At 41.6% G+C, this 12,395-nt stretch overlaps 1 protein-coding gene across 6 annotated transcripts in view; it reads right to left on the bottom strand.

Annotated features, from left to right (window-relative positions):
• reln (reelin) overlaps positions 1-12,395 on the bottom strand; it is a 97,202-nt gene that overhangs the window by 37,660 nt on the left and 47,147 nt on the right. For all 6 annotated transcript variants that reach the window (XM_023277919.3, XM_055008760.1, XM_055008757.1 and 3 more), the window contains exons 4-7: positions 9,580-9,650; positions 1,792-1,824; positions 1,586-1,664; positions 1,374-1,470 (exon numbers count right to left, since the gene is read on the bottom strand). In XM_023277919.3, coding sequence (XP_023133687.2) covers positions 1,374-1,470; positions 1,586-1,664; positions 1,792-1,824; positions 9,580-9,650 — 280 coding nt within the window. The remainder of the gene's footprint in view (positions 1-1,373; positions 1,471-1,585; positions 1,665-1,791; positions 1,825-9,579; positions 9,651-12,395) is intronic.

Below are 12,395 nucleotides of genomic sequence, written 5' to 3'. Positions count from 1 at the left end.
ACAACGTCTAGACTGTATTTCTGATTAAGTTAAAGTTATCCTCATTGAAGAAAACTGCTTTTCTTTAAAAAATAAGGACATTTCTGAGTGACCGTAAACTTTTGAATGGTAGTGTATTTATAAAGAAGCGTCTTAGTTTGCATAATGTGTGTGTGTGACAGAGACAAATAGGTTGACAGGCAGTGTGTGCATGAATGTATGCTGTCACTGCTGATGTTGCTGTATTTGTGACTATCTATGTGTAAATGTGTCCCTGTTTTTGGATGTGCACTTGACAGAAGAGCTGCCAGACAGCGGCATCAAACATTTGGAACAGTGACAGACAAAGCAAACGCTTATCAGAGAAGTAAAGAGAATCATGAGGCACTAAACACTCCTCTGCTGCCGACTGGCTTTCATCTCTTACAGCAGAACAAACAGTTTGAAATCAACTTTATAAAGATGTAAAGAGGACATGAAAGAGTTTGATAAGCAATTATGAGTGTACTGTAGGGGTGTGAGTCTGTGAAAGTCAGGCACTTTCTCTACAGTTACTGCTGTACTGTAAAGCAGGCACGATAACATCTTCATTCCTGTGTCCTCCCTTCTGGAATTCCACTTTTAAATGTAATATTTTGCATGCCATTCATAAACATTTGTGTCTTGCAGCTGCATGAGAAGTTAGTTTTGGCTAAAGCTCCCAGATCATAAATGCATTAATGCCAAACAGGTGCAGCAATATATTGAATTGGCAGTTGGAGATAAATGAAAGGAATATACAATTTATTGCAATCTGCTGACACAAAGAATGAAAACAGAACAAAGAAATCATTTAACAGTAATGTGCATCTGTTTTTTTCTATTAACACACATCTTAAGCAGGGTTTACTACAATTTTGTTCATTCATGCCGAGCCTAACAATTTCAAACAGATGAAATGCACGTGTGGTTTTGTTTCATCTAAGCTTGCTTTCACTTATTAGCAGTGAACATAGTAGTGAACTAATGCTCTGGATATTTAACCAAGATGTTGCTCTCACTACAGATCAAACACATAATAATAAACGGCAAAATATGTTATTTTGTTTATGCTGAGAATTCATCTTCATAATCTACAAAAATTTATTTCCATCAGCTAAAACCAAGTCAGACAAATTGCCCTTTTTTTTTTTTTTTTTACCACAATCAAACATCTCCTGCTTAGCTAGAATAGTGAGTCCGTATATAATATTATGGCATAGAAAGATTTAAATATTTGTCTCCACTGTGGTTACAGTTAGTATGTTATAAATTACTGTCAATGTGGTTGTGGTGACTGAGTGGTTGGTTTGGATGTATGGTCAATGGGCCGTAAAATGTACAGTGGTTGCACTGTGGTCAGACATGGCAGTTACCAGCTCTCGCTCTCCGAAGGGCTCACAGAAAGTCACTGCTCTGCCATGCATCAGTACGCCACACTGCTCTCCGACTTCACAGTTACTGCACTCAGACCTGAGGAGAGAAGAGAAGAGAAAAACTGAAATTCAAGTTCAGCAAAAACAAACATCTAGATGGAGCACTACAGATGTACTGATGCTGTAAGACTATAAGAGGAGATTTCACCTACCAGATACTTGAGTCCAGCTCTCCTTGGAGGTTGGAATCAAAGTCATCACGCAGCAGAGCATGTTTCCCATGGAGCTCCACTAAATACATGCACCATATGCTCACAGTTAGACACAATCTGTACCACACTTTTCATGTAGTAGTTGCCTGTTTGATTATAATATTAAAAGAAAAGACATAAGAGAATGGAATGAAATGCAGACTCACCAAGACTAGGTCTCAGTGGAGACTCAGTTGGAGCTGAAACAGACAGAAGAACAGATTCTGTGAGATAAGCTATGTTTGCAACATACTGTATCTACAGGTGTAGTTTGATGTTGGAAATGGTTTAACTAGCAGTCAGTTACCTGCATGGGCAGATCAGGATCTTGAAAAGTGCATGCATGAACCTATATGTTAACATGAGACCGACTGTTCATATTTGTGCAGCTTTGCAATGCGAATTGCACGGTTAAAGTGTGTTTTAAATGGTGTGAGCTAGGAAATGTGACCAATCTTCGATCATCTCTGAGCGAAACAAACGTTCTCTGTGTCCTGGCCGACCATGGCCGCAGTCTCCTGGCTTCTGATGTTAATTCCTCCCAGTAATGAAAGGCAGGGCTGCTATGATTAATGGTTCAATGGCAATTAACCGCCATCCTCCCCAGAGGCGCCTGCGTGCTGTAATCTGTGGCCACTGCCTAGCTAACACACTCAACCATCAATCTCTCCCAGGGGATACACAGCATTGAGAAGAGGCAGGAGGTGAATGAAGGAGGGCTGTGAGTGTTAGGACATAATGAATCATCAACAGGTTTAAAAAAAAATAAAGTAGCTCTAACTCAATTACTGGGAACACTTGGTAGAATACAGTCTGCATTTTAGCAAGAGGCCATTAAGTGGCTGAGCGTCGTTGTGACCTTTGTGCTGGGATAGGGAAATTTAAAACTTAATTAAAATATCTGAGAATGTTTTTGATTGATTAATTTGATGGAAAGAATGTTTTACTGGTTGGCGGAACAAAGTAGCACAACAGTGTAGACTTGCACCGAGGTTCAAACTCACGAGCTTCCCCTGTGTATATGTAAAATTCAGAGCAGTTTGCATGTATTTGGTTTTTCTTGTTGAGCAAAATTTTCAGTCAGCTTTAGACATATTAGAGAATTTAATTTTTACTTTATGATCCGTCTATGTTGCTGTTGAGCGACACAGTAGCTTTGACCTCAGTAAAAATGTTACCCTTGAATTCCTTTGAGCTTCTTACTCTGCTCTGGTAGTTAAGGTGTTTTAACTCCAGCCTCACTCCAGGCTGAAGAGAAGGATAATCTGCCCCAGTATTCTCCATCCAGGATGAGCCTGCCCACTTGATAAGACACTCTAAGATAACTCGAGGACTCGTTCCAAAGTTTAACTTAAGACTCCTTTTCAAACATTTGAAAAAAGCCAAGTTAAAGCCCATTATAAACAACAGAACCTGAATCAAGAAAGGAGGGATTATAAAAAAAGGGCTTCCTATAATCGTAATGGCTCTGAAAAAGTCTCTACTTTGAGCTCAAGCTTCACTTTCATTAGCTGCCCTCATTTCTCGCCACTGGATCCAAATGCTGGGCTTTTAGAAATGGATTTAGTGTTCCAACAGTGGTGGTAAAGTTTCGTGCTGACTGTAGAAGTTAGAGTTTTAGTGGCCTGTGTGACAGAGCTGGCTGGTTCAGTGGCTGTGACTGTTGCTGCTGCTCCAGTGGCCCCTGATGCTCAGCTCCATGGCCGGAGCTCCGGCTTGGCAATGAAGCCCATTAAAAGCAGATCAAAGGGCCTTCTTTCTCTGTCTCCCTTCCTCTCCCTCTAATCCTCCAAGGTTTGCTGATTCAGAACATGTTTAGACGAGCCATCAATCCCAGCACGTGTAACTCTCTCATCTCTTGTATCTAATTAACATTAATAAAAGTTATACATACAGCTGTGTGCTAAGTTTACATGAGCACATGCCAGTCTTACATATTCAACCTGAAAAGCGCACATACTACAACTCAGTTCCTGGTAATCCACCCTCTCCAACTCACATTCAGTCATAAATGCTTGGTTGGTTGATAAATCTGCTCTCTATAGTCTTTCCCTGTCTCTCTCTTAAACAAACCCTTCTAAATCGCTTTCAGTCTTTCTAGTGAGGCCATTTGGCTGGAGAAAGGCCCAGAAGATTTTTTTTTTTTGGGTGGATAATCCCTTCAAGCTTCCAAAAAGGCCTCATTTACAGTTTTCTTTCTCCATGCTTCATCACTCTCTCCTTCTGTCTCTCTCGCTTCCCTTCTATTGCAATCTTTCCCTCCTGCCCACCCCTCCATCCGCACCCATTCTGTCTCTCTCTGCCTAACCCTCTGTGCATCAAGAGCAGACAGTGGTGCTCATTTCTCTTGGATTAATCCCCTCTCACTTTCTTAAAGACTTCAATTACTGCCTCCTCTATTAGCAGCTCATCTCTGCTAATGCCTGTATCTCCCTGGCCAGGGCTTAAACACACAAGCATCCAGAGGGACACACACAGAAATGCACACATTCATACAGACGGCTTTGCCATTCCACAGCTGACCCAACCATCTCTGATATTTCTCTGCTATGCACATGCACACATATGCGCACAAATAAACAGACGCAAGAAATAAGAAAGACTTTTCAGTAAACTACACTGGGACCTAAATCGGCTGGGTGCTGATGAGTAGGGTTGGGGGTGCTACGAGGGGGACTAAATGAGCATAAGCTTTGGAAGACTCAGACATCTTGGCACAAAGAGTGCAGGGCACAAGTCATGCTAAATCTTCTCCCCCTCTCCTCCTCATCTTCAGGCTCTAATCTTCTCTCCCTCCTCTTTTTTTTTCTCCCCACCCTGTAAACTGCACTCGCTCTCCCAATCTCCCTTGTTCTCATCTCGTTTGCTCTTTTCCCCTTCGTCTGACTCACATCCTTGACGACGTGAACCGCATTTGAAGTCGAGCTGCTCTTGTCTAACTGGTGGTTGCAATTACTGACTCGCCAGGGCGCAGGATGCTGTTGTTTTTTTCTTCTACAATGACTAAAAAGAGATGGTTCTCCAGGGTCAGATTGCAGACACTTCACTCCACTCAGCAAAAACAGGGCCTTTGTGTGAGCTTTAATTGGCACCCTTACAATAATCATAGGTGAGTGGAAGCCAACGAGGAAGTAACACTCACTACTATTTTCCAATATCCATGTTACCTTTTCTAGCCGTATTATTAAGTAAAGGCTGCATCCAAAGTGAAGTCTTATTTTTCATGACAATAGTGAGAAATATTCTAGTCTAGCCGAATGTCTCAAAAAAGGACAGACTTATTTCTGCATGCAGATTTTGGCTTTTTGTGTTCATCTCTTTGGCAAACATCTTCTGTCTGCCAGTGTGTTAGAGACAGGCACAACCACAACATACTCATTCACACATTGTCACGCCTTGCTTGTTGAAGTTGAGTATTTTGGGTAATTACAGAAAAAAAAATCTGAATCAAAATGGCAAAAGAGGACAAAGTGTTAAGACAGACAAGAAGGCTGGGAGGAGAGATAGGAAGAAGAGGGAAGAAAAGATGGCTAGAAGAGATGGTCAGGACCCGAGAGGAGAAAACATACAGACAACCAAGAACTCAAGGTTTCTTGCAAGTGAGCAGTGAGGGATGGCAGGCGAGCTGGCGATCGGCCAGGCAAGCAGGCTGTGTGGCAGACTGGGTGGGTGGCGAGGAGGTGGGAGAGGGTAGGCCACCCGTCCGTCCTCTGTTGCGCTGTGATCCGGCGTCCCTTAGGGAACAGTGGCCTCTTTGAGTTATATGTCCCTTTAATAATCCATCTGGGTTGCAGTGCACTTGGCCAGGCCCATAAAGATCTGATTTATTCTCTTGCTGGAAATGAGAGGACTCAGGGATGCTAGGCAGAAAGCAGGGACTGCTGGCCCTGCTGTCAGGAGATAGAACTGATGGACGGCCTACAGCGCCATTCAACACCCTCAACGACTCCACCCTTTAACACAGAGCACCCTTTCCTCACCCACAACTGCCTTCCCTCAATCCCCACCTTGGCTGCTCTCATCTTGGCGTAATAACTCTTTTTATGGTCACTCAGTAGAAGCAGAAATCTACTTCTGCTTCATCTTCCCGCCCGTCTGTTCTTACACTTTCTGCAATTTAAAACTGTGGCGGCAATTTGCATTTTGCCGTGTCATGCTTTAAAGCATCTCTGAGAGCGTGTGCTGATCGGTGTCACAAACTACTCCGTTGCGCTGTGCATTTCACTTGGTTGCAGCAGTATTTTTCAGACTCCCATTAGTTCTGTCTTCTGAACCCACATATATAAACAAAATACGGGGATTTTTTTCCATGCAGGTTGTTGGCTAAAGTGATGGGGTATAGATCAAAGCAAACTGGAAGCGATGTTGGAGGAATGAATTGGAGGCAGATTGAAGGGATGGGGTGAAGAAGTGTGCTGGCACAGCAGAAAAGAGCTGTGAGCACAGGGGGGAGCAGTGTGTCTGGGACCAGGCATCCCCCAACACTGCTAGACAGATTATTTTACACACATGTACACACACACAGACAAATCCAGCTCCTGCTTATGTCTAAGCAGGCTTTTAGGGGCTTTCTGTTACTGAGAAGCAAAGTGTTGCATGTCAGATGTTCCACTGCGAGTTGAAGGATTATATCTCTCTTCTCCTTTCTTTATCCCTAAATCTTGTATTTACATTAGAATTTATTTGAATGATCTATGTCGCTCTTCATCCCTGTGTCAATATAAAATCTAATTCCTGCTTTTAACTTCTTTTTTTCCAGCTCCTTGGCTAATCTGCCCATTTGTTCTTTAAGTCTTCACCGCGGCTGATCATCCCTGATTGTCTGCCCTCTGCTTCGCTCCTTCAATCCTTCCGTTCTCTTTTTCACCTTCTCTGCCTCTCCTCCATGGATCATAACCCTGCTTTAGATAGCTTTCATTTCTCCGGCTCTTCAAAGCTCAAGTCTTAAGCATATGAACTTCTGAAGTGGCTTGAGCTGGCCCCATATCTTTTATTTCACTTTGAATGCTAATGCCTAGATTCAAAGTAACTTTGCTCAGAGCAGCTTGCACTCTCTTTGCCACTCTGCAGCTGAATTTGGGAAGGCAGTCTATTTGATGCCATCGAAAAGAGGAATCTTCAAGCTCCTGCCTGACTTTGTTGAGGCAGCTAAGACAATAAACACGATTTATGTTTAGAGTTGGTTTCTGCATTATCACACTTGTTTACAAGGTTATACAGCTTTGGCTGCACCACTGCACTTTTTGCGCAATGTCAAAGCAGTTCCCAAGGTTCATTCTTATGTCAGGAGCCTTGCACAAACCAGTTTTATGTTTGTTTGTTTGATTTTTTTATTTTAATCTCTTGAAGTGGCAGGTTTTGGTTTGTATGAAGGAAAAATAGACTATTGTGGGTTGGCTCAGGCGAGTAGAGAAAGGTTACACATGGCTTTTAAAACAGAGTAGAAGAAGCTGGAAACAAAACCAGGGCTACGTTCAACACCGCATACTCTTTTTATTTTAAGTCTATACGACAGCTGCCCTTCTAAAGTATGCTTCTGTCACTGTTTTATGCAGTATGCGCACACCTTACACCTTAAATTTGGACACAGTCTGTGGTGCAAACCTTTAAGAAGAAGAAAAGGAAACTTTTCAGGAACTATTTTTAAATCAGGTGGGAATATGGTCATGTTTCCTGCTGTCTGGAGGCAAAGACAATGAAAGAAGTGGAAAAGGCTGATCAGTCATGTGAATTTAATGTTTGCTATGTCAATACATATTTGAAAACCCATGAAGGGCATTAACTATTTTTAGGAAAAGTAAAAACACAACTTAGGCAACAAAATTTTGGTACTTTTTTCTTTACTTTTAATTTTGCCTATTTCTGTTAAGTTTCTCTAATTCGTTGCTTCAAAATGTGCCTAAAAATACATTATGGAAACACAGCTTCTGTTAGCACAATCCACAAAAGAGCAGAAAAGATCAGACCCATTTCTCTCCTTGATCTCCTTTGACCTGTTGTTGCCCATGGCATGGTTATTTCTCATTTGTAATTCAGATTTTCTGGTAGTTCGGCACCACAAAGAGCGATTTCCTATTGGCTGTCAGCTACCCTGCAACAAGGTCGGCCATCCGCTCACATCTAATCTTTCACCGCTTATTTTTGTTAATGACATATAATTACCCCACTACCTCTATCCTACACTCAGATCACCTGCAATTCAGATCACCTTCAAGCTTTTCATCATCACTATCTCTTCCTCCCACCATCTTCGTCCGTCTGTCCTTCTTCACCGAAGAGACAATGAAACTGTCATTAGTGACACCTGTAACTGATAGCTCTGCATTCCTCAGCTATCTTTCCTATCTATCCCTTATCACTGTCAGCCCTCTCTATCTCATCTCACCACCCGCTCTACCCATCATACCTGCACACGTTCACTATAGATTATATTTACTACAGTACCTCACTGCTAGTTTCCCTGTCCACTTCCATTTACAGCTTGTCTCCTCCAAGGTCTTGTAAGGTCTAAATCTCTGTTTTTCAGCTTGTCTGCTGTGAGTAGCTGTGCGTTAGTGTGATACTGTGGGGTCTTGGCATTAAACAACTACGTGTCTGTTGCTGGCTGCTGATATTGAGTGTGCAGAGGGAGAAGATTGGGGCAGTGTGTCAGTGGTGGTGAGAGGATGAGCTCTCGGGCAACGGGACAAATGAGAGAAGCCTGGTCGCTCTCTCTCTCTGTCACTCTTCCAGGCCTGACTCCAGGCTGGTTGGGCTCGGTGCCCCGTCTCCTCCAAGTGGCATGAAGGCATGAATTTAAGCACTCTGTCCTTGGCATGTGCTACAATGGTGTGTAGCGTCTCCAATGACCTACTGGCGTATGCACTTGTAATAACGAGTCCTCAGAGACCAAACACAGTGACAGAGTTCCAACAAATGATTGATTAATTAATCAGCGGCAACTAATAAATTAATCATCAACTGTTTGAATAAGTGATTGGTTGATTTGAGTAATTTTTTCACAAATAAAGTCCAAATTCTCTGATTATACCATCTCAATTTGAACATTTTTTGGTTTCTTTCCTCCGCTATGACGTTAAATTCAATATCATTGGGATGTAAACAAAACAAGGCATTTAAGATGTAATTTTGAGTTTTGGGAAACATTGATCAATTTTTTAAAAAATAATTTTCTGACATTTTAAAGACCAAACATCTAATTGATTAATTGAGAAAATAAAGGTTAGTTGCAACCCTACATGGGGATAAATATTTTCTGATAAAGACCAAGTCCTCCTGGAAGATATGGTATTTTGAAGCTCAAATTCTACCATTTCGCTCCCAAAACGGTTAGTAAAAAGACCCCAGCAGCAGTTCGTGTACTTATCCACTTTCAGCATTAAAGTCAAATTTTGATCTACAAGGAGGAGTTCTTGAGTGAGGAGGAGGGAGGCTTCTTTCCTGTAAACAAGCAATTATACACACTCAGCGTGCAGAGTGCGACTGCACTGTCTGTCAATAGCTACTTAAGGCTGTCACAGAAAGTGGATGTAAGAAGTGTTGGCCATAAAGCGTAAATCTCTGGCAGAGAGAGAGAGAGAGGGGGGAAAAAGCTGAGTTTAGCATAAGCTGAAATTAAGCTGGCAATATAGGACATCCGAATATCTGTGGCTCTGGCTGCATCATTAGGCAGAAAGAAAGCCAGGAAAAGCTGCAATGGCACAGTCATGAAGAAGCGGCGCATCAACTGCTTTTCCGCATCCATATTCTGACAATGTATGCATATAATATGACAGACAGTAATGGGAGGTGAGAGGAGGGTTCATTATGTATATATGTCAGCGTATATGTGTGCATTAACATACATGTATCTGTGCAGGTGTGAATATATCTACCTGTAAGAGTAATATTCATTATGCTGATGCCATGTCATAGAGGGAGAAGAGGTGTATATGAGTGTCATCAGTGCTACTCACCTCCCTGCTCACAGAGCTGCTGGGCCAACGCATCCTTGAAAATGATCTGTCCTCGATGTGTTGCTGTGGCTCTGAGAGAAAGGAAAGAGAAGTTGGGAGAAAAAGAGAAGGAGAGAAAGATCATTAAAACAACACCAAGGAGAACGTTTTACTTACTCTCCTTGATATATAAAGATCAACGTGGCACAGATCGCATCATTTTCGACTAAACCAAAATGTGTTCAGGCATCCAACATAAAAAGAGGACATTTTTTGAAGTTCATCACGATGTGACTTTGAGGTAAAAACAATAAGGAAATCCCTCAGACAGAACCCTGATAAAATGGCAATTTTAGTCAGCTTCTATGAGACTGAATTTATGAATGACCGAAATGAAAAAAATAGCGGTCTAGGCTAAAGATACACACAGATTATTGTATAAATGACATAAGATTTTTCTCTTGCACAGTATACAGTAGGGTGTGAGTTATCTGATATCTTCCAGTATCTTCACTCCCTGCACTACTGCAGCACTCTGGTATGCTGGTTTAAATTTAACTGTATGTTGCGTGCTATTTGTATAGGATGCAATATGAATTTCCTTCGGTTGGCCATGAAATACATTATTCATCTGAAAATGGAGAGATCTTTAAAAATCTAACAGGGTGAAACGGTTCAGAGTGCAGTGGGATCTTTTACACTGACACGGAGACATACTGTACCGTCCTGTAGCCATGCAGAAAGAGATCCACTATCATTTCCAACAGCAGAATGATATGGGATGCCGGGAAGATGTACACTGAAGAAGCCACTAGACTGCAGAAATGTCGTCCATTCCAATAATAACAACAACCACAACTGCCATGGCACTGCTGTTACTACTACTAGTAACAACAATAAAAATCAAACAGTAGAAAAAAATGGAGGATAATACGAATATTATAAAGACTCAGAAATCAAAGGCCTTAACTGAGATACGAGGGAGAATGAAGCTGAAAGATCTCAGGGTTTAGAAGAAGCTGCGATTTTCAGAGGCCTTGAAGCGAGTTATTGGGAAAATAATTACATTTTTAGAGCCTCATTCCAGTTGGTGGCAGCAGCAAAATGGGCTGTATAGTGGTCCCATGAAGGAAACTTCTGTGCGACAACACTAAACTTTTAGATGGCTAGTAACTGTGTATTACCCCACTCCTACAATATAACCTACATTTTCCCCTCATAATACACAGCAAGAAAACAACTTCGGTGGGACTGAGGTCAAAAACATAAAACGGAGAAATATCACAGCTGCGATGTGTTACTTCACTGACTGTTTGCAGTCCTACTGCTTGGAGAGCAGAGCAGTTGTCTCATCTGGCACACAAACAAACTTTTTTAAATGTTGCAATTAAAGTTTGGTAGTAATTATTAACATCATCTGCGGCTTGTAAATCTGAGCGACTTTCTGTTAAAATATTCACTGACAAACAACCATGTGTGCCACCCACATACAGAGAGAAAGTCTGTCAGAGGGCAAATATGGAAAGGCCTCTGTCCTGGTCTTTGACATGCTTGTGTACCTCACACTCTTGTGTCTATGCTCAGGGTATTTCCAAGTTCTACAGAGTTTACAAAGCATCTCAAATATTTAAGGGAAATCAGTAAAACTTGGAGCAACTTCACTGTGATTTCAAATTCACTGTGTCAAATTCCATGGAAGTGATCCAAGTGGATTTCCACACGCTGTGCCATACCCAGTCAACATACTGTACATGAGGAGAGGATTAAAAATGAGCAAAGATTTACGGGGTGCACACAATATGGTGGGTGCCTGATTCACTGAGGCTCACACACTCTCGCCTTCTCCTTTTACTCCCTTGCGGACACGCACACAGACAGCTGCGTGCATCACGGACGTGTAGTTGTTTTAATTATACTTGGAGGACGTATTACATGCGCCGTAGATCAGCGTCTAAATATTCCACTTTGTGGCTACAATGCTACATACATTTTGGGCTGCACACCAAACCTGTCTAGAGGACTCTCACAGGCTTTGCAAGAAAACCACATTAACATTGATTGAACCCTAGTGGACCTTCATGTACTCATGGATGCAGAAAGTAGAACACTGGCCTTATTCATCATTTCTCCTTTTTCCTCTACAGTCCCATGTGGATTTTGCCTCCCAAACTCTATCTACCCTGCAGACTCAGGCTTTTTATGGGTGCTAAGGCATTTACACGTTCATCTCTGCTCATGAATAATGAACAGGTCCCTCATTAATTAATAAAGACCTCTTGTGTCTGTGCAGAGCTGGGGAGAAAACATACTTAATTACACTCACATTTCAGAATTGGGCGAAAACTAATTTGAGTTTGGTATTTATGAATAAAAGATGGCACGTAACGAACAGCGGGTGGGGATGTAGGAACAAGGCCGTTAAATATTTACTAAACACAGTCTCAGCTCAAGTTCGCTAAACAGATTCTGTTAAGTGCCAGGAGATAGGGCGCTCTATCAAAAAGTGCATGTCTTATACACAAATTAAACACACTTCCACATATGGACACGTGCATCTATGAAAGCAAACCTTTCAAAGCAAAAGCCCTGCAAGTCGTTTAAGAATTATTATTATTATTAGTAAAAATGTCCATGCTGCAACAAAAAATTTAAATTTAAATATATAAAACTAAACTGAAAAAAAGAGCTTTGAATTCAAATATAAAAGCATCAGAAAAATGTGCCAAAATTATCAAAAGCAACAACACTTTCTATGCAGCAGAATGGCAACAGTTAAATTAAATATTCTGCTTTTGGACTGTTATTTCTGACACATAAAAGCACTTAGATGCTGTAGC

Source organism: Amphiprion ocellaris, chromosome 3 (assembly GCF_022539595.1).
Source record: "Amphiprion ocellaris isolate individual 3 ecotype Okinawa chromosome 3, ASM2253959v1, whole genome shotgun sequence".
Taxonomy (NCBI): domain Eukaryota; kingdom Metazoa; phylum Chordata; class Actinopteri; family Pomacentridae; genus Amphiprion; species Amphiprion ocellaris.
Note: the sequence above shows the minus strand (reverse complement) of the source record. Positions and strands in the feature narration are given on the sequence as shown.